Source organism: Scardinius erythrophthalmus (assembly GCF_964197995.2).
Source record: "Scardinius erythrophthalmus genome assembly, chromosome: 16".
Lineage (NCBI taxonomy): Eukaryota > Metazoa > Chordata > Actinopteri > Cypriniformes > Leuciscidae > Scardinius > Scardinius erythrophthalmus.
The window spans coordinates 26,389,424-26,411,021 of record NC_138236.1 but is presented as its reverse complement, the minus strand read 5'-3'; the positions used below and the strand labels follow the sequence as shown (position 1 = coordinate 26,411,021).

The window sequence follows — 21,598 nt, the reverse complement described above, 5'->3', positions numbered from 1 at the left end:
CCGTCGATTAGTCGATTATTTGGTCGATACGTTCTTGCTCGACCAAAATTCTGATTGGTCGATTTTTTGCCGCGTTCATTTCATCAGGTGGAAAGCACTAATTACTAATGGGGGTGTTTTCAGAGCAACCCTGTTTCCCAGGTAATAGTCTGTCTTCGGAACACCCCCCTTGTTTTCACTTCTTTTGGATTAGCCCAACTCACCGGAGAAGACGGACAGATTGAAGAAAGTAGGCTACTAGAAGGTTTGCTGAATATTACTTGATCTGGTTTGTTTAATAAATATTATTTTTTATTAAAGTGGACGTGCCTTTTGTGTTTAAGAGTAAAAGCTTTAAGTTAATAGTCTATTCGTGTCTCAGCCGCGAAGCTGAGCTCCTATGTTCAGCCTCGCTCTGTGCGAGCTGCAATAAATTGATAGTGTCTGTCAGTCTAAATTATGGTGTATATTCCTCAAAAGTTCTTGTGATGATATCACTAGTTGACAACAAAGTACTATTTTCGGAAATCATAGGCTCTGATATTGCGCGCAGATGCACGTGATGCAACGCTGCAGAGCCGACAGACTCGTGTGTCAGACTCATTTCAGTGCAAAATAATTAGGCCAAAAACGATTTAATATACTGCAAATAGCCTACTAGTTTTTTATGTTTATTCATTCATTCATTTAGGCGGACAACAAGGCTACCAAGTACTGCACATATTGTGCAGATAATTCATTTAACGTTTTTTTTCCCTAACGTCATTTTTAGTCGAAAATTTCAGGACTTTAGTCGACCAAGATTTTCTTTGGTTGATTACAGCCCTAGTGTTTACTGGCACGAGGGCGGGACAACCCATCACTCACATGAGGTTACAGCAATGGCAAACAACCACCATCCAATCAATTCCAAAGTGAATGGACAAAGTGAATGCACAAAGCCATATAGCAATTTTAGATTTTAGTTTGTTTAAAACTAAACAAAGATGGCCGGTCTGGTGATTTTACAATACCAATGCAGGTAATCACTCAAAAAAAAAAAATAACACTGTTTACTAAACAGGAAACTAAGGAAGTCAACATTCTCACCAAGTTAGGACAGATACAGGGTCACAATATTTGTGAGATTAAATGCAGAAGTTTCCCACCTGTTGTCTACTGGAGGTCTAATTTTAGCCACGGTAGAGGCTGCCATGGGCATCCCGAGTGTGGAGCCCAGTGTCACGTTGCCGAGAGTGGAGCGGCCACTACTGCCCAGCGAGGCGTTAGAAAGGAAGCTGGGAAACGGCTCATCCTCAATGTTTTGGAAGTTCTCCATGTCTGTGTGGCTCACTGGCACAGGGCTTCAGCACATGAGGAGTGACTGCAAAACAAGAAGTGCATATTTCAGGCATGCAGAGTGAACTCGTGAGTTCCCATAGGGAACCAGTGCAAAATGACATTATTGTCATACTGTGCCTGTTTGTTTACTGGACATGCAGACTGCCAACTAAAGACTAGCTTGGAGGATGTTATGTCTCTTACACAGTGTCACACATAATAGGGTGTTTTGTGACTCATGTTGTTACACAGATAGAGCTGACATCTGTTGATATGGCAGCTAGCTTACGTTGCATTTAGCTCTTTATCGTTACTGGAAAATGACAAAGCACAGATTCAACTAAATAAATATACATTAATAATTTAGCAACATCGTAAACTTGACTGTCTCTTTCCATATAACGTTACTCCAGAATTGGCTTCATTCATGTGACGTTTGTAGTCATCAGACTACCTTTATCAGTTCAATAACCAACTAACTTACTTTAACTGCACATCAAACGCTGTTGTAAGTTATTAAAGGCAGAATAACATTATTTGCGGGTGGACTGACTAAAAACTACATAAATAAGGATAAAGGGCTGTTTAACTCAAATAAACACCGTGCAGTTGAGAATAACTGTAAAGGCCATGATACAAACACTTCAACCGTATAACTTAAACAGTTAAACAAAGGCAAAAAAAGTGACACATAAATGTCATTTAAACAGAAACGTCGTTTTTTTCGGGCTCAAGCTTACTTCCTTCGACCAGTCGTTGGCGAAAAACTATACCGTGACAACAACACTGGAAAAGATTTGCAACAGCTGAGAAGAATTTGTTTCGATGAGAACTTACCATGAGGAGAAAAGCGGCACTTGTGCCTTATAAAGGAAGTTAATTCGACTACTTTATACAAATACAGCACCAATAATCCGCATAACAAGAAGAACCGTTGCCTTTATAGCGACCTCTCCGCTTTCTGAGAAGAGTTTGTCGAAGTATAAAGATGAAGTGAAGCCATTACGAGAGAATCCCGCCTCTAGTTTCTCTTTGCATGGGCGGGGCTTCGACATTTTCATTGGAGAATCCTGTCTGACTGAGTTCAAAGAGTGGCGTAATCATCTGTCAATCAACTTGTTGGTGTTTTGAATGAAGAAGCTGTTTGTTTCAAACATTTTTAATACATACATGTGTTGTAAATAGTGCTGTTAAATGTATACTTTACGTTTAGTAATGATAGTACAGCAGATAATTTCTGAATGCATGAGGACTTCAATTGGTTGTTAGATCTTACAATCAAACGATTAAAAGCCTGATTTTTTTTTTAAATTAATAAGTATTTATTAATTTAAAATGTCGTTTCTTATAAACTAGCACGAACGAGATCGTGAAATGAATCTCTAGAGCAGATCCACAGAACAGCTGAGACAGCAACTGTGTGGGACCCTAAAATGACAGTTGCTTACTAAACACGGTCATTGTAATTCACCAAACGGCATATTTAAATAGCCTGATATTTAGACTGGAAATACATACTGTCATATAAGGCTATAAATAAAATTCCCGAATACAGGACAATATATCTGCACATCATACACACCATATAACAAAATTAGAGTTGTAGAAAATATTTATTTTGATCAATTATAATATAAAACATTTTAATGTCAGTAGTTACATGATCCATATTATTAGATTTTGACACTAAATTGTTTTAGTATTTTAAGCCCAATCATTTTTTTGTTTATCCATTTAAAAAAAAAATGGCATTTAATACATGCCCTTTTAATTTAAATAGATACATAAATGTGACTTTATGAAAATAAAGGAACAAATGACCTCCAAATAATTTTAATTAAATTTAATCCTGAATTCTTTTTTATCACTTTTTCCCTTCACTTATTAACTTCTATATTTATTTTTATTCTCTTATTTATTTTTATATTTATGTATGCATCTTTCTTTGCAGAAATGTTTGGCCAAGAAACACAGAAAATACTAAATCATTTGCATCATAATACAACTGTCCAATACAGATTATGACAAGTATCAGTATAGATATTTGTAGATATGCAGGATTCTTATGAAATAAGCTCAAAGATTTATGCATGCTTCAACAGCGGCTATGACCTTTATTATTCTCGTTCTATAACACAAAAAAGTGAAGACAATTAGACAAAATTTTGGCAGTGTTATAATGCCAGCATATTTTTCATGTCGACAATGTGAGAAAATAGAATAGAAATAAAATGTAGAGTCCTATATAGTAAGACAGTCCCTTTTGTGATCAAGGCATTAGCATCCATTCAAAGATGACGATACAACAATTCTGAAAGCCATGATTTTTTTCACAGAATTCATTCAGATCAGAGCAAAACATAATACTACAGATAGAAAGAAAAGTAAACTCAGTGATCATTCCTTCAAGGCAGTTCAAAATAATGGACCCATGTTAAGTGCCAGTCTTGTCGCATGTCCAGCAAGCACAATCAGTTTATATCAGTGTGAAGTCCCGTATCATAGAAGTGCTCAGCTCCGGATTTCCTCAGGGTGGTCCTGTAGAAAGACATCTATCGTCCAGTGGCCCCGTTTAAAGCACTCTGTGCAGAAGAGGAGCCCAGGACGGCACTCAGAGCACCAGGCTGACCAGATGACCCATATACTGGACTGCCATCTCCCTTTAGAATACCTGTGCATTTCCAATTGTCCATGTAGTTTGCTGGTGAAATGTGAAAAAGAAAAAGGCAAATTACAACAAATTCATGAAATCAAAATGGAAAATTCTTCATTGTTATGCAATATTGCAAATTATAAATGTATCTGTGCACTTTTTTTTTTATGTGCCCCAGAAAGCTTTAATCAAATTAACTTCTCCCTCTTGCAGCAACATCTCTTCTCTGATGAAGCGTTTACTGGCACGAGGGGGAGACGTTATGTCACTTAGGCCTCGTTTACATCTGGTATTAAGATTCGTTTTGATTGATCGGATCACAAGTAGACGACACTAGTAAATACAGGTGTAAACGGGGTCTAAAATGTAATCGGACAAAAGAGACGGATTAAAACACCCCATGTGTAAACACGGGAATGTGTCTCACTCTTCTACTTGTGATCCGATCGACCAAAATGCATCTTAATACCAGTTGTAAACAAGGCCTCAGATGAGATCACAGAAATTGCAAACCATAACCATCCAATCAATTCCTGATGGACAAAATCAAGTCCTGCCCTTTAAATGCTGATGTTAATATTCTAGTAGTTGCATATGATCATTGCGATTACAAATTCTTGCAAACACTCACCTTTCCAGAGTCTCACACAGCCATCATCACCGGAAGAGGCCAGAATCGTACTGGTGATGTTCCAACTGACGCGCCACACCTGAGAGTTATGACTGTCAAACTGGGCCAGCACCTGCACCTCGAATTTAGTGGGAGCTGACGAAGAGCTGTCCTTTCTGTTAGTCAAAAAGAGGCATGCAAATTGTGGTAAATCTATAGACCTTATTCACAGCAGCGCCGCCTTTGATTTTTAACAGGAATGAAAGCGAGGCAGTGAGGGATAGTCATCTCTTCAGTGGGTTGTACTGTTATTCAATGTGTTTTTGGACTGTTCAGCTGACAAAACGCTGCATATCTTTCAGAGAAATTTCAGTAGGCCAAAAAACAAAAACAAAAAAAACCTCCAGACAACATGAGCTGTGGAAAATTATATGTGATCTAGGAGTTTTTTTTTTTACAGCAGATGCCATTGAAAATAGGCAAGTCTATCCCTCACAGCTTTGCTTTCATACCTGTCATGGCGCTGCTCTGAATAAGGTCTATTGGCATTCAATTAAAATATTTTCTATCTAACCAACTCTGAATGGAGTTTTTTTATTTTTAATTCTGGAAGAAAACTTTTTTTAATCTAAACATCAGGACTGCAATGCTAAAATAAATAGAAGTCGCCTTTCCACGATCTCCAACAAACAAGCGACAGACCGAAATTCAATCATTTTCAATGAATAGTACAGGAGCTGCGTGGGGTTCTGACCATATGCGTGCATTTCTGATTCGACTTAAGCTTCAGATGCATTAATATATTTGAACTTCTGTGACTAGATCGTATGCAATGTGATGCAGTCTAATCAAAACTATGAATGTGAGGTCGGCATTACCAGTATTTTTCCACTAAAACATTATCAACATTTCTGAAAGGTTAAGTCACTGTGAAATCAAAATGGACAAATCTTATTTTTATGGAATATTGCAGTATTCATTATAAATTATTTATCCGTGCACTTCTTAAAATTCATGTGCCCCAGTAATCTTCAATCAAAATAACTTCCCCTCCCTCTTGCAGCGACATATCTGATGACGCGTTTACTTTATCACAGCAACAACAAACCCTGAACAACCCCAAGAAAACCAACTGTCTCCTTCAGACATATCGGGAAGCCATTTGTTTAGTGTGGATACATTCATAAATTCAATATATTCATGGAAATCACTGATATTACAATGGCCAAAAGCTGAGGGTAACGGTTGCTTTAAGACCACTGTGGGTGAAGTGTGACAATCGTATGCTAATATTGGAGATGGTGGAGAGGCGGTTTTAGAATTATCATATAGATGCAGTGATGTACAGGGCTTAAATAATAAAGAAAAGCTCATGCCATCATTACACAAGATATATTTCCCTTTCTACTGTAATACTCATTCGGCTTCATTTCTCTCACCGGAGTGGAACCAGTTTGAAGATGCGAACGTCTTTGGTGGCAATAGCAAGCACATGGAAAGACCGGCCCAGATTTGGAGCAAATGCAATATCATGTACCGCATCTGTAACTGTCATCAGTGTCTCCGCTTTGGCATATTTCCTGCAACCATTAAAAAAGATAAATAAAGCCTTAAAATATTTAACCTGTGGGGATGTGAGTTTTTGCTGGATAAGTGTGAACTAGGATATAAAAGGATAAAATGATTTGAAGGCAAACCTTGTAACTTCATTATACTCGTATATCTGAACCTTGCCACCATATGTCGCATTGCTGTCATCACTCCCCACTGCAATCATAGGGGCGTGAGCTCGAGAACTGTGAAGACAAAAACATTTTCTTTTTTTTCTTAAATGGTTAGTTCACCCCAAATGAACATTTTGCCACCTGTTTGGTTACTGACATTCTTCCAAATATCTTCTTTTGTGTTCAGCAGAAGAAAGAAATTCATACGGGTTTGGAACAACTTGAGGTTGAGCAAATTACGACAATTTTAATTTGGGGGGGGGAACCTTTAAGTAATCAAGCATGTGCATTTATTGATTCAGTTTGCTAGGACAATACAGTCTCAAAGTGGCATGAGAGGTCTTGAAAACCAATAGAATCTTGTTTGAAATGTAGTCAAAGATCTATTAAGTTTGATGTTACTGTTGACAAGCATGTAGAACATATGTGATATTTGCAGTCACAGATCTAATGAGAGACAGAGGTTTCACCCTTTTGTGAAACTATTTCAATGAGACTTTATCTGAGACTTTCAGATTCAGGATAAATTAAGTTACAAAATGTGCACATCTATAAAAAGGGCCCTATGATTTTGATGATGCAGAAAACATGGACAGAATCCAGTCACATAATTTGGGGTGATAAGTCAAAAGTAGGCTGTACACTTAACTGAATAGTGATATGGACTTCTGTCTGAGAATATTAGACTGCATAAAGACTGCTATTGAAATATGAAGTCTGTGTTCATGAATGCCGCTGGTTCAGCTTATACGCGCTGCTCAAGCATGTGTGACGCTTGCAGTGTTTATAGTGTCTTCTGTCTCAATATATGAGGACATGAACACTTGAACTTCACCTGCAGAGCTGCTCTGAGTCACTTCACAAGCATTTCAGTTGAGGAATCGTCATATCAAATACAAGGTCTTCACAACAACTCGCCAAAATAAAAGTTCAATTTAACTTAAAATTGTGACAGAAATACATTTCTATTGTAGCTCAAAGAGTAATAATAGTATTAATATTTTTTCCAATCATCCTTTGGCTAGCGTTGCATTATATGATCACGCTCTTATTCATACAAATGCTTTTAAAAGTGATAAGAAACAAATGAGAACTCTGTGAATCTCCTGACTGTGTGAAACAGACGACTGTGACTATGTTGTAGTTATGTTTATCCATCATCGGTGCGCTCTCACCTGGAAGGGTTCCACGAGATGCAGGAGCAGGAGAGTTTGGACGAGATCTCGTGCTGCAGGGACCACTGGCTCAGGTTCATCACGTCAGGGGCCTCGTAGATTCGCACCACCCCGTCAGCAGAACATGTGGTCAGCATCAAGCCCATGTGTTTCGGGGCAAACTTCACATCGGTCACAGATGTCCGACTGTCCACAAGTGTGGTCCTCTTGATCTGATGTGAGAACAGGGGAGACATTAATGCTGACAATTTCAGAGTCCTAAAGTTATAAACAAGCCATGTTCGGATTAGAATAACTGATTTTGCAACATGGAAGTAAACTGCTTCATGTGAATGTACAAGACTGCTCATTCATTAGCCACAATAGGTAAAGATAACTAGAGCAAAAAGCAGTAAACAGTAAAACTATTTGCACTACAAACCTGTTTAACATTATGATAAATTAAAATATGATAAATACCACATTGCAATATCAAGCAGCCCAACAGACTGTTTTTGTACAGCTAAAATATGTCTTAACTCCTGAGAGTCCAATCAAATGGAGTCAAAGAGATGACAAAAAAAAGAAATATATCCATTTAATTTACTGCACTAGACACAGAAGAGTATGGTAGTATGCCATTGAAACTCTTATTGAAGAAGTTAAAGCCTCCTTCTGCAACTATGCATTAACCCCAATCAATTCCAACATATTCATTAAAAAAAACTTGGCAGAATCAACTAATTTAAGGCAAATGCCCATTCGAATCTCATTTACCCAGTGGCTTTGCCCTCGTTGTTTGTCATTGGACTCTCCAACAATCTCCTCCCACACTATGGCAGTACGGTCAAAGGAGCAGGATGCCAACACCTGTCCAAACTCTGGATGGGCCCAGGTCACTCGCCAGACTGAGCCACTGTGAGTCTACAAAACAACAGTATCAAATTATAGCCCAAAACCCAATGCACCCCAATAACAACCAATACTGAAAGTATACAAATATTCATGATGCTGACTAAGTGTTTTGGGATGATCTTATGGCAGTGGTTCTCAAACTGTTTGAACCAAAGGCCCCACCATATTTCTAGGACACCCCCCATTTTATATATTTCAGTTGTAATTATTGCAAAAGCTGCTTGTTTTCCTTAACGCACGTCACATTCTTTAACAATCCCGCCTGGAAACAAAGATGCCGTGACGCCAAACCCCCTCAATGAGAGCTTATCAGGATAAACTAAATGTTTTCAAAAGTATGTGAAGTTCGCAACATAGACTCTCTATAATATGCCCAAGAGTTTTACACACCAGTCTGTTGTTGTAGGGACATCGTTACATTTTCACACTACTAAACATGACGCAAAACTAAAACTCTGACTGGTTTACATGTCAGTCAAATGGCTTCTGGGCAGTCCTTGGCCAATGAAAGCTGCGATGGAGTCCAGACCTTCTGCCATCAGTCTGACTAGTGGCTACGCGAGGAGGTTAGCCTTCAAATGGCTTCAGAGAAATTTTACGGAGACAGGAACTAAGAGTGTTAAAGACAGGTTGGGAAGAGAGCTGCAACAATGTAAGATATGTGAAAAAATAATGCATTTTTGAACATTCAAGCATGAGAACCTATTCTAGTAGACCTCAAAAACAAACCAAGACTTTGAAAAGGCACAATAGGTCCTCTTTAAATGAGGAAGTGTATGGGGAATATGAGTCCAATCAAAAGCTTCAGCATTTTGAGTATTTTCATATAATTAACTAATTGAAATAATTCATCCTCTAGCCCCCTAGTGGGCCCTGGACCCTTGTTTGAGAACCACTTTAAAGTGAGACCTACTTTCCAGCTGGCTGTGCAGTTCCATTCTCCACTATCCCCCTTATCCCACACCTAGGAGAAAAAAAAAAAGCACACTTCTAGTCAGATTCAGGTCTTATTTACATTGCATGCTTGTTAACCACATCTGTTACATTGTAAACCAACTTCAGCAGGCCATGGTGTGAGAAATCATTTACCTTAATGCTTTGGTCGCTGGAACACGTCGCCATTCTCCGGCCGTGAAAATCATATGAAACATCGTGGATCAGATCTTTGTGATCGGCTGCGATGCTGCGCGCGACAAACATACTTTTATTATCTGCGCGATTCTTCCTGGCACGCGGGAAGTAAACACACACACACTAGAGCACTTCCTCAGTTTTTGAACGCAAAGTTGCAACCAGTCCAATCACGTTTGACATGGGAAGCATGCGTTCTAAGATCTTTATACAATAAGATGAGTTTAAGTATTTAAGAGGATGACGTGAAGATCAGCTCTAATCTGAGCATGCGCAGTCATGCAATCTAACATTTAACCAAATAGCGCCCTCTATTGGACGTGATCGTGACCGTACAACAAGACAGGAAACCATGAATATTAGACTTTTGCATTTATTAAACAGTAAAACCGCAAAAAATGTGTTAAGAAAACATGCATTTATAAATATTCTGTAATCTTTCCTCTTTTTTGACGAACACAAAAACAACTGACTAGAAAAGACTAACCAAACGTGCTCGGTCATGAAGGCAGCTGTTTCAGATCATTCATCACAGTAAAATGAACAGTAATAGTAGCCTATTGTGAACAAGTGTAAACATGAAAAGCCTTCGATCCCTTATTACATTTAGAATTTGCAAGTTGAAAACCCTCATCAAAACACACCCATCATCTGGGCAATGAGAAGGACGGTGAGGAAGAGAGGAGCGAGGGACAACTGAACTGCAGAGGCAGAGTTGCAGAAGTCTTCATCACAACACGTGGTCTTCATGGTGTACAAGGTCTTATTGGGAAGAAACTCTACATATGTTGTCATGTTGCATTTCTCCACAGGAAGACAACCCATCACCTTTATATCCAGGACAGAAGCTGAGAAAACAAAAACAAAGGGAAAGTTAGGCAGAGTAACAAAAGGAGACTGGTTTGTCAGTAGGATACTGCAAAAACTGAACATTGGCATAATTTACCTGCTTTACCATTTCCCACATAACACAACTCATCCTCACTGCAGTTTGTCTTTGTAGTGAAACACAGATCCCAGAATCCAAGATCACACCGAAAGCACTCAAGTGTTTGTCCTGCAAGAAAAAGACTACTTTTAATATACAATTTAAACGTTTTTATAAGTAATACAACTCTTTAAGTCAGTTTAATGTAACTGAAGTTGAAATGACTTAAACATCCAAGTTGACTGCACTTAAGTTAAAGCAGCAAATTTTTTACAGGGAGTTCCTTAGTTAATGGCACAAATCGGTTTGTAGTTTGCACATGTGATATCAAATTACATTAATATTCAAAATGCTATCCAACACATATTATACATACATAGGCCTACTCAAGATCTAATATCACACTGGTATGATTTTTAAAATGCTGTATGGAAATAAGCATTTCAATCCATTCATCTTTGATTTGAACAAAGCGTTAAAATAGCCTACATATCAGGCTAGAATGGAAATAGACTTACCCAAAAAAAACAAAGACATCAAAATCACAGAGGTAGTTAAAATATTTCCTCTCATGTTTAAGTGAGTTTTAGAAGTAGATGAACCCATAAAGGTGAATGCAGCCATTTGAGATGGTTATGGTCTTTACAAACAAGCACTACCAAACAGACAGCCAGAGTATCCAATCGCCTATGACTGAGGATTGTGTTGTACAATGCACGATAAGGTGTGAGGGGGATAAAAGCATTATCTTATTAGCCATTTATGAGAAGCAGCTGGTCTCCTGGAGCACGTGAACATAAACTACGTCCACGTTTACCTTATTAATCACATTAAAGCCTGTTTGGTTTAAACGTGAAACGAGTTGTGCATCATTCATCTACACCAATGGACATAGACCTTCCCTGACGAAAATTAACCATAACAAACCATAACCATGGTAGGCCTATTTGTAGTAAAACTGCGGTTGGTAAGGTAATCAATCCGCCAAAATGGTTAGCTACACATACTATAAAAACAATAAAACTAATAAAAACATGGTTTCGTAAGGGTTTTTACCGACATTTCACTAATGTGGCCACCTTAAATCCTTTCTTAATTGTAACGTTTTGATAAATTACATTTCTCAATATAATTTAATGTTATATAGGCCTCAATGTCCCTTATGGGACCAAAATACAACAAAATAGATGATCACTATAAATAAAATATATTTTAAAAAGACCCTATAGGGCCTAGAACTCTTTTTATTGATTTTTCCTGGAAGTAGGCTATCATTTGTGAACGAATCGGCATCGCTAATTGAACGAATCTTTAAATTGTCGGTCACTTCCACTGACTCGCTAAATTCATAATATAACATACAGTTTCCAGGCTTATAGATATAAATGTGGCATAAAAAGTAAGATTAGTGTTAACTTATTCCGAATTCAGCCCTCTGCTCTTATGAATTGAACGAGGCTCGGAGTGAAATTTCAATTTAGTTGATTTTTTTTTTAAAGCACGAAATATATTTATTTAGTCTGTTAATATTGTCCCTTTTGTGTTGCCTGATAAACCACACTCAAAGTGAATGTGGGTGGTGGAAAAAAAAAGAGCTGCTAAGGCATTTGAGGAAAAACGTGATTTGCAGACAAATTTAATAAATAAATTAAATAAAAAAGATAGATAAAAGATAAATTTCGTGACAATCTACCAAATACTTTATACTTTTATTATTCTTTCTATGGCAGAGTAGTAGCCTACGCGATTCCGAATTCAGCACGACTTGTCTCCATCTTGACGTCATCCATAGATATGGTGTCACCTGTCCTGAGGAAGAGCCATGAGGAAGAGCGAGTGAATGAATCTTATAAGTGAAGTGATTCAAAAGATTCGAATCATTGGAATGAATCTCCACTACTACCTGGAAGTAATCAAGGTTGCCATGACGACTCTTGCAGACAGAGGGCGCCATTTCTCGCTTTCCTCTCGACTGGCACACGGAAGTAGCCGATGGGGGTGCTGAAAGTGCTAGTAATTTTATCCTCTTTGATGAGGGTTAACATCGTACAGCACCGTTCCTCTTGCCGTTTTCACGGGATCATGACCATTTCTAACAATGGAATAGTGACCCCTCGTTTGATCTCAGACGACATTTGATTGAACCATTTTCCGTTTGAATAACCCCGAAAAAAATGGATCAGGAGTTTGAGAACATCGATTCAACTGGACAGTGGCAAAACCTTTATAATGTAAGTCGTACTGTTTTATTTTTATTTTTTAGGTTAAATATGAGTCGCTCCTTAGATGAACGCTTGGGACACCTGCATTTATTTGCTCTGGTAGATTTGCAATGTTTATCTAATAGTCCTAGACAAGTACTTAGCCCGTGAGAACGAATGAGTAATTCAGCTTTGCGTTACTGCGCATGCGCGTAATACCGAGAAATACGGTGAAATAATCTTCTTCTGTGAATCATTTCAGCTCGGTAAACCTGTACACGAGTGTTTATGGTTATACAAGAATATTGAGTTAAATTGGGTTATATTTTTTTTATTCTTGTCATTAAGCAAAATGAGTAGGCAGCGTATTATTGTAGTAAACCATACAGCGAATTACCATGTGTCAAAACAACTTGACTGGCAGCAATGCGAAGTGCATGAGTGCTCGTGTCACAGAGCGGTACATTAGAGCAGCTCACTAGGTGCTTCCTGTGAACACGTGGGCTGTGTCTCAACACCTAGTGAGCTGTTTACCTAGATAGCGTTTTCAGACCACTGACTCGTGCTGTATTTTTTAGGTACCACAGGAGTTCCCAGCCCTAGCACAATAAATGCCATGTAATTGTGTGTCCTTCAAAACCCCCCGCATGCGTGTATGTTGCCTAAATATGCTGTCAGATTAGGGAGCTCGTGAGGTTTTGAGACGCAACCATGCACTGATATGGTTTCTGAGAACTGACGAGCACTTCCCAAGAACTGAAGAACCGAAGCTGTCAGTTCTCTATAAAACTCAGCCAGATAGTCATGCCCAACCCCCCTTATGTGATGGATATATTATTATCTTTTTATGTTCTTTATTTCAATTTTAAAAACACTCCCCACTCTTTTTGCCATTTGTTAGAAAAGCTTTAAATATTTAATAAGTGATTTTTTTTTTTTTTTTTTTTTTTTTTTTTTTTTAAGGGATGGCTCTTAGGGTTCTCACAATCATGTTTGTTATTTTGTAATCTCTTTCTAGGAAATCCGTAACCAGTCTCAGGACTGCGCCTGCAAAGTGGCAAAGTTCCCAGAAAATCGCAATAGGAATAGATATAGAGACGTCAGTCCCTGTAAGTTTCTTCCATGTAACCCATTTTAGCAATGTTTCACTCATTTTGTAACCTTGCCCTTAAGTGGATGGGGGGGGGGGATTAATTTACTCATCATCACGTTGTTCCAAATCTCTATGACTTTTCTGTATGTGAACTACAAAAGGGGATGTTAAAGGAGAACTCTGGTCAATTTTAACATTGAGCTAATTTTTTTGTACATTTGGAGTGCTGTCAATACAGAGAACAACGTCAAAAATCAGTGTTGCCTACATCGAGTTATTCTATTTTTAAAATTTGCACCCTGTTGACTTCAATGGGGCAAGTACTAAACCTGCTTTTAGGCTCTTAACATCCTTGATGTGTCATTACAAGTGCACAGAAAATGTGAGTGATTCCTTCAGAGTGAACACGAGTGAATCTGACTGCAATAGATGTGAAAGATATGTATAAAAATGATGTTATTTAAGCCAGCGCAAATACCTGTGTTTACATCCAGTCGATTGCCGAGTTCACGCGCGTGATCATAGGTAACTAAACCTATGCGCGTGAACTCGACAATCGACTACTTTGGGCTTCAACCGAAAACAGGATGTAAACACAGGTATTTGCGCTGGCTTAAATAACATCATTTTTATACATATCTTTCACATCTACTGCAGTCAGATTCACTCGTGATCACTCTGAAGGAATCACTCACATTTTCTGTGCACTTGTAATGACACATCAAGGATGTTAAGAGGCTAAAAGCAGGTTTAGTACTTGCCCCATTGAAGTCAACAGGGTGCAAATTTAAAAAATAGAATAACTCGATGTAGGCAACACCGATTTTTGTCGTTGTTCTCTGTATTGACAGCACTCCAAATGTACAAAAAAATGAGCTCAATGTTAAAATTGACCGGAGTTCTCCTTTAATCAGAATAATTCACTTTCATTATGTATGAAAGAAAAATGCAGTGGAAAATAAATTGTGACCTTTTGTGGTTCCATTGAGGAAATACAGCCATATAGATTTGTATTACATGAGAGCGAGTAAATGACGAGTAAGTCAGAATTATATTTTTTTGGGATAATCTCCTTAAAATAAAAGCTTTTCTTTTCTGTAAGCTTACGTTGAATTTCACACAAATTTATGCTAACATGTTTGTTTTGACTCTGGCTTAATAACCTGCATTTTGTGTTAAGATGATCACAGTCGGGTGAGATTAGAAAATTCAGAGAATGACTACATAAATGCAAGCTTAATTACCGTGGAGGAGGCCCAGAGAAGGTACATATTGACACAGGTATGACAGTAATGGAAAAAGTAAGTCCACTGTTTGCATTTTGCTAACTTGCATTGATGTGTTATGTGACCTAAATACAAATTTACATGCGGTTGTTGTAAACGAACAAGTTTAATTTACACATTCCCCCTGTTTTTATAGAATTTCTAAAGTTTAGCATCTTGAAACCTGCCTTTTTAACTCTTTCCCCGCCACTGACGGAATTTTCAGGCTTTCCGTGTTTTCGCTGTTTTACGGTAGGGGCGCTATTGCACATCTTCTGAAAGAGTACAGAATCTCCTGATCAAAACACATGCGAAGAAGAAGCAGAAACAAGCGATAGCATATGTAAGCATATGCATGTGTAAAATAACATCATCAACATTAAACGGCATATAAATCAAAACTGCCTAACTTTACCTAATGAAATGTTGACCCAGGATGAGCTACAGGACTGTGAAGCTTTTAGGGTGTTGATGGACTCGATTACGTTTTGATCATCGTTTGACAAAACCTTTTTTTTCTCAGCTTTTTGCTCAAAATGTTGCTTTTTATGAAACTTACCCATATGCAAGTGTTGATAAAAAACTAATGCATTAAGCTAGAATAAAACTTTTTTTTTTAAAGCAGAGGCTCTGTTCTTTCTTTTGATAAATTGCATTTTCAGATATTCATACAACTAAATATTCTGGCGGCCATGAAACTTTTGTGAAAATGATCAAAAATGCTGGCGGTGGCTGGCAACTTTTTAAAAAAAAAACGCTGGCCGGGAAAGAGTTAACAGCTTTTACAGCCTTTTGTAGAACAAAGAAGGATGTCTCATAGATTATTTCCACTTTTTTTGCATTGGCCAGCTTGTTGAAATAGTTAGCATATTCAGTAATGTAATTGCAGATACTTTTCTCTTTCTGCAGGGTCCCCTGAGGAACACTTGTGGTCACTTTTGGCTAATGATTTGGGAACAACGTTGCAAAGCAATTATTATGCTTAACAGAGTTATAGAAAAAGGCTCGGTGAGTGAACACATCTGATGTTTTGTTATTTGCCTTGCTTTGTTATAGACATGTAACATGTAACCGGTAAACGGTAACACAGTATATCACGATAATGGACATGCGCAATATTGTTATTATCAAAATACCACCAATAAAAATATTTTGAAAATGTTCTGATTCTTTATCATTGTTCAGTAATACAGTAGTTCCATTTGTTTTGAACTTCCGAACAGAAGAGTAAATCATTGTTATTTTAAATAATTGTCGTGAAATCTGGTAGTATGTTGATGTATAGTAATGCATTCAACACATAAGCTGTAAAAAATGTAAAAAAATTATAGAAACATCCGGCTTGTGTTGTTTTGCTGTTTTTGTTGACGCTGAACAGGAGAAGTGTGCGCAGTACTGGCCGTCAAAGGAGGAGCGAGACATGGATTTCAGTGACACTGGGTTTATGGTGACTCTGGAGTCCGAGGAGGTCAAACCCAATTACACGATAAGAATATTAGAACTTCGAAATAGCAAGGTGTGAATGCAATGTCAAATGATCACGTCGTTGAATGCTTCTCTGAACAAGACATGAAAAATAAATGTTTTTTCAATTTTGTCCCATATGTTTAGACAGGAGAAACCAGAGATATCTACCATTTTCATTACTCGTCGTGGCCTGATTTTGGTGTGCCAGAGTCCCCAGCATCATTCCTCAATTTCCTTTTCAAGGTTCGAGAGTCTGGCTCATTGGGGCCAGAGAACGGCCCCGCTGTGGTCCACTGCAGTGCAGGAATAGGGCGGTCTGGGACCTTCTCATTGGTTGACACCTGCCTCGTCTTGGTAAGACTGCAGTTACACAATAGTTAATAATTCTAAAGGTTTCACTGAGACTGTAATCATTTCTCAAGCAGCTGTTATCAGGTGTAATATATGACGTGTGTGGAACTGACTTTTAAATGTCCTTTCCTCTTTGTAGATGGACAAGAGGAAAGACCCTTTGTCTGTGGACATACAAAAGGTTTTGTTAGATATGAGAGAGTATCGAATGGGTCTTATCCAAACCCCAGATCAGCTTCGGTTTTCATACATGGCAGTCATAGAGGGTGCAAAGAGCATCCTGAAAGAGTCTACTCAACAAGTATCAAGCACGGTGCGATTGCATTATTTATTTTCTCCATACTATGCAAGCCAATCAACTGTTTGGTTACTCATATTATATTATGCTATTCCTAAAAATACACTACCATTAAAAGTTTGGGGGCAGTACGTTTATTATTTTTTTAAAGATATTAATACCTTCATTCTTTTTAAATTTATATTCATCAATGAATACTGAAAAAAAATTCACAGTTTCCACAATAATATTAATTAGCATAACTGTTTTCAACATTGATAATAAAAATAAATGTTTCTTAAGCAGCAAATCAGCATATTAGAATGATTTCTGAAGGATCATGTGACACTGAGTGATGATGCTGAAAATTCAGTAATATATATAATATAAAAAATATTTTACAATATGACTATTTTTGCAGTAGTTTTGATCAAACAAAAACAGCCTTGGTGAGCTGTAGCTTGAAGAGACTTGAAAATCCCAAACTTTTTTTGCGTTATTAGTTCATTTTAAATGTTCTTGTGGTGTTATGTACTATATCTAACTCTGAACCTTTTTCACTGAAAGCAGAAGCGTCATGAAGAATGGCAGGAGCCAGAAGCTTATTTAGTTTCGTCGTCTCAAAGCGCCATCTGTAGTTCAGAGAAACACAACGGACAGTCTGACTCTTGTACGGAGCCGCAAGATCCAGGAAGAGAACAAGACCGGATACAGTCACCAAAGGAAGAGCGGCTTACAGAGTTAAAAACTTTTGGGTAAGAGAAATAAATAAAAATGTTAAATTTTATCTTGTAAACTGGTAGCTGAGTTGTTGTAGTCTAGTTATATCAACTGTGATTGTAACAAGTGTTAGACTGAATTACAGAGTTGATCAAGAGCTGTATATAAAACATACATTACCGCTCAAAAGTTTGGGGTCCGTAAAACATTTTTTTTTTTATGATTTTAATTTAAGTTGACAGTAAAGACTTTTGTCATTGTTTCCAAAGATTTCTGTTCTTTCTTTCTGTCTATTAACCAAATGATCCTGAATTTTTGTTATCACAGTTTCCACAAAAATATTAAGCATCACAACTGTTTTCAACATTAATAATAATAATAAATGTTTCTTGAGCAGCAAATCATCATATTAGAATGATTTCTGAAGGATCATGTGACAATGAAGACTTGAGTAATGATGCTGAAAATTCAGCTTTGCCATTACAAAAATAAATTTTCAAATATTTAAATAAAAAAGTTATTTTAAATTGTAATAATTACTGTTGTTACAGTATTTTTGATCAACTAAAAATGCAGCCTTGTTGAGCTTCTTCTTAAAAATAATACCTACTCCCAAACTTTTGAACGGTATTGCAAAAGTGGTTAAAATGATAATTTACACGGATAGTAAACAACCAAGAATTTTGATAAAATGTATATTTAAAACAAAGACATGCGTTAAATGATATAGTTCATCTCGAATCACAGTTTCTGTCCTGTGAAGTGAAATATGAAGTAATCAACCATGCGTGTGTTTCTGTTTCTTCCAGCCTACGCAAGCGGAACCGTGAGGAGCGAATAGCCAGCACTGCACAGAAGGTGCAGCAAATGAAGCTGAAACTGAGCGATTCTGAGAAAAAGAAAGAGAACTGGCAGTTCTGGAGACCAATCCTCCTAAATGTCGGTGCTGGTGCCGCATTAGCACTAGGACTGTGCATGTGCTGGGCCTTTCTGTCCCAGTAATGCAATTTTATCCCACAGATTCCTCTTCTTGTCTTTTATTTTGCCCAGGGACCCAAATTATGGTACTCATATTAGTAGGTGCTTGGATGTTTTTAGATAAGGGACAAAATGTAGTATGATTGTGTTTACAAGCATTCAATCCCCGGACATTCTACATGAGTTACTGAATGTTTGTGTCGTGGTTATCACAGTGTAAAGAACGATGTAGTTACATTGTAACTGCTATTGTAATTCCATCATGGTAAATTCTCGAGGCCTAGCAAATTTCACTGTACAGTATTATGTCTCAGTTTATCTGCAGAACAATGTTAAATGGAATTGAAGCTTGTTTCCGCCACAAAAAAAAAAGAAGATAATTGTGACTTTTTTTTTCACAATTCCGAGTTTATTTCTCAGAATTGTGGCTTTAAATCTTGCAATTCTGACTTTGTGAGAAAAAAAGTCCCAATTGCAAGATTTAATCTCGCATTTGCAAGAAAAGTCACAATTGTTGGTGTATATCTCTGAATTATTTTGATTTCTCAAAATAGCAACTTTAAAGGGATAGTTCGCCCAAAAATGAAAATTCTGTCATCATTTACTCACCCTCAAGTTGTTCCAAACCTGTATGACTTTCTTTTTTCTGCTGAACACAAAAGAAGATATTTTGAAAAATGTCGGTAACCAAACAGTTGATGGACCCCATTGACTTCCATAGTATTTTTTTTTCCTACTATGGAAGTCAATGGGGTCCATCAACTGTTTGGTTACCGACATTTTTCAAAATATCTTCTTTTGTGTTCAGCAGAAAAAAGAAAGTCATACAGGTTTGGAACAACTTGAGGGTGAGTAAATGATGACAGAATTTTCATTTTTGGGCGAACTATCCCTTTAAATCTCACAATTCTGAGAAAAAAAGTTCAAATTGTGAGATTTAAACATGCAATTGCGGAGAAAAAAAGTCAAAATGGTCAAAAATAGACCCCCACCGGTCTTACTGAGTCAGTTTATTAAATGCTTCTGTCTTCAAGTTTGCGCATGGATATTCATAGGGTGACTCATTTGTTTCAGTAGGTCAAAGCCCAGTGAGTTTCCGTACTTTCACATCTCAGGATCTTCTAGTAATAAACTGACTGTAGATTCAGCCAAATGTAATAAGTGGTCTGGTTTCCACTTTCAAAATGTAAATAGTAAACTCTTTACTAAAGAAAACAATATTGCTGTTTATTTGTCTCAGGCATCTTCTGTGCATATGCTTCTCTGTTCAAGCTCATTTGCATATATAAAATGGTTTGGATGCACGTGGGGTAAATCTGATGTACGAGTGCGAATAAATGCAGATTGTGTTCGATTTCACTTGATGCATGTTTACAGATGTCTACATCAGTGCAGTGTTAGGCCTGCTATGGTTAATATTTAGACGACGGATGCTAAACTAAGCCTGTAGCGATTTATTTTTGTCTCCAAGGATCAAAGTTTGTTTCCAGCTCCCATTACCTCACACTGTTCATTGTGGGTTTAATGCCAATTACTTAACAGAATCAATGCGAGTCAAATTAGATGTCTCTTCCTGCCATGGTTCCAGGAATTGATCCAATATTTCCAGAAGTGGCTAATGGTGGAGTGGTAATTTCATTCCATCTAGCCAAGTGACCAACCGGGAAAGACCGATCCTTTTTCCTCGCAGTTGACTTGTCACAAATACGGGAAAATGTCTTATTGGAGCCAAGCTTTGCTTAAGGGATGACCTCCTAAAAGCTCTTAAAATTTTTCCAAATATTGAGTTTTTGAGCTTTTATTGATTTTCATTAGTTTATGTTTGGTTCTCAGGTTTCAAAGTACATCAGCATTACATATGTATGAGGGTTGCTTGAGTTATTCCTGACATGCGAATGTAAAATTTTGTTAAAATAATTAAAGGATTGGCGTAAAAAAAAATTCTGATAATTTTGGTTGTTAATAAAATCAAATACTGGACAGTTGTTAATTTGAAACTTTTTTAAATATTTTTTTCTGTCATTTCTATGTTAAAGTCATTCCAGATTGAAGAGAATGTTCATTTGCAAGCCATACTTCTGGATTTTTTTTTTTTTTTTTTAAGAGTAAAACGTCTATGGTTTACATTTGAGACTTTAACGTTTTGTTGTATAACATAAATTACATATTCATTACTCAAAACGTGAATTTTAAAGCTATATGTGTTTTAAGGAACTAATAAAATGCTATGTGAGGACTTTCAAGAAGGACAGCTTCGAATGACTGAAAATGCAGTCGAGAACCATTTTAGTTTTTTTTATTGAATAAACATTAACATCATACAACAGTATACACGTTTGTTCAAATGCAAATATTGAACATTGTACAATAACGCATAGAGAAACAGAAAAAGAAAAGCAACTAGAAAATAGTACATATAAAAATCACAACTGTACAATTGGGTATAAAATATCAAATAAATATAGAGCTTTGGGAGAGAATAGCCTTTTTTAGAGTATAGTATTGTGTTCAACCTCAGTCAACAAAATCATAAAATTGGGTTATTAGCAAACTTGGATTCATGAATGTGAGATTTTGTTAAAAGTGTCAGTAAATTAATTAAAAGCATTTTCAGTGAAGCCAAAAAGTAGCCTACACTCTCCCATAAAACTGAGAGGTCTTGAACACTGATACATTTCAATATTTGACACCACAATATGGCTGAATAAGTACAGATTTGAAAAAATAAAAGTAAGGTAGTTGCATTATAGTTATTCCAAAAACTGCAGTTTGTGTTATAGTATAGTTTTAGTTTATGTTAAATATTCTTTCGAGAACTACAAGATCCAGGAG

At 37.1% G+C, this 21,598-nt stretch overlaps 4 protein-coding genes across 7 annotated transcripts in view; 1 reads left to right on the top strand and 3 right to left on the bottom strand.

The window, feature by feature from the left end:
• Positions 1–2,349, bottom strand: part of cep192 (centrosomal protein 192) — a 37,032-nt gene extending 34,683 nt beyond the window's left edge. For 3 of the 4 annotated variants that reach the window (XM_081388828.1, XM_081388829.1, XM_081388830.1), the window contains exons 1-2: positions 2,137–2,349; positions 1,128–1,342 (exon numbers count right to left, since the gene is read on the bottom strand). In XM_081388828.1, coding sequence (XP_081244954.1) covers positions 1,128–1,297 — 170 coding nt within the window. In that variant the 5' untranslated portion in view covers positions 1,298–1,342; positions 2,137–2,349. The remainder of the gene's footprint in view (positions 1–1,127; positions 1,343–2,136) is intronic. The other variant, XM_081388831.1, reaches the window with a different exon arrangement.
• A 546-nt stretch (positions 2,350–2,895) lies between these two features.
• LOC308704643 (nucleoporin SEH1-like) lies at positions 2,896–9,751 on the bottom strand. The gene is made up of 8 exons (XM_081389091.1): positions 9,445–9,751; positions 9,269–9,319; positions 8,218–8,364; positions 7,462–7,673; positions 6,260–6,358; positions 6,002–6,142; positions 4,584–4,738; positions 2,896–4,000 (listed from the first exon to the last, which is right to left on the bottom strand). Exons 1-8 carry the CDS (start codon positions 9,553–9,555, stop codon positions 3,852–3,854), a joined length of 1,065 nt encoding a protein of 354 aa, XP_081245217.1. The 5' UTR covers positions 9,556–9,751; the 3' UTR covers positions 2,896–3,851.
• On the bottom strand, positions 9,635–11,334 carry LOC308704644 (sperm acrosome membrane-associated protein 4-like). The gene is made up of 3 exons (XM_081389092.1): positions 10,933–11,334; positions 10,433–10,543; positions 9,635–10,334 (listed from the first exon to the last, which is right to left on the bottom strand). Exons 1-3 carry the CDS (start codon positions 11,036–11,038, stop codon positions 10,120–10,122), a joined length of 432 nt encoding a protein of 143 aa, XP_081245218.1. The 5' UTR covers positions 11,039–11,334; the 3' UTR covers positions 9,635–10,119.
• A 1,016-nt stretch (positions 11,335–12,350) lies between these two features.
• On the top strand, positions 12,351–19,128 carry ptpn2a (protein tyrosine phosphatase non-receptor type 2a). Its single transcript, XM_081388112.1, has 9 exons — positions 12,351–12,645; positions 13,634–13,724; positions 14,889–14,989; positions 15,883–15,981; positions 16,352–16,489; positions 16,585–16,794; positions 16,931–17,104; positions 17,639–17,823; positions 18,598–19,128. Exons 1-9 carry the CDS (start codon positions 12,589–12,591, stop codon positions 18,788–18,790), a joined length of 1,248 nt encoding a protein of 415 aa, XP_081244238.1. The 5' UTR covers positions 12,351–12,588; the 3' UTR covers positions 18,791–19,128.
• Positions 19,129–21,598: the final 2,470 nt, after the last annotated feature.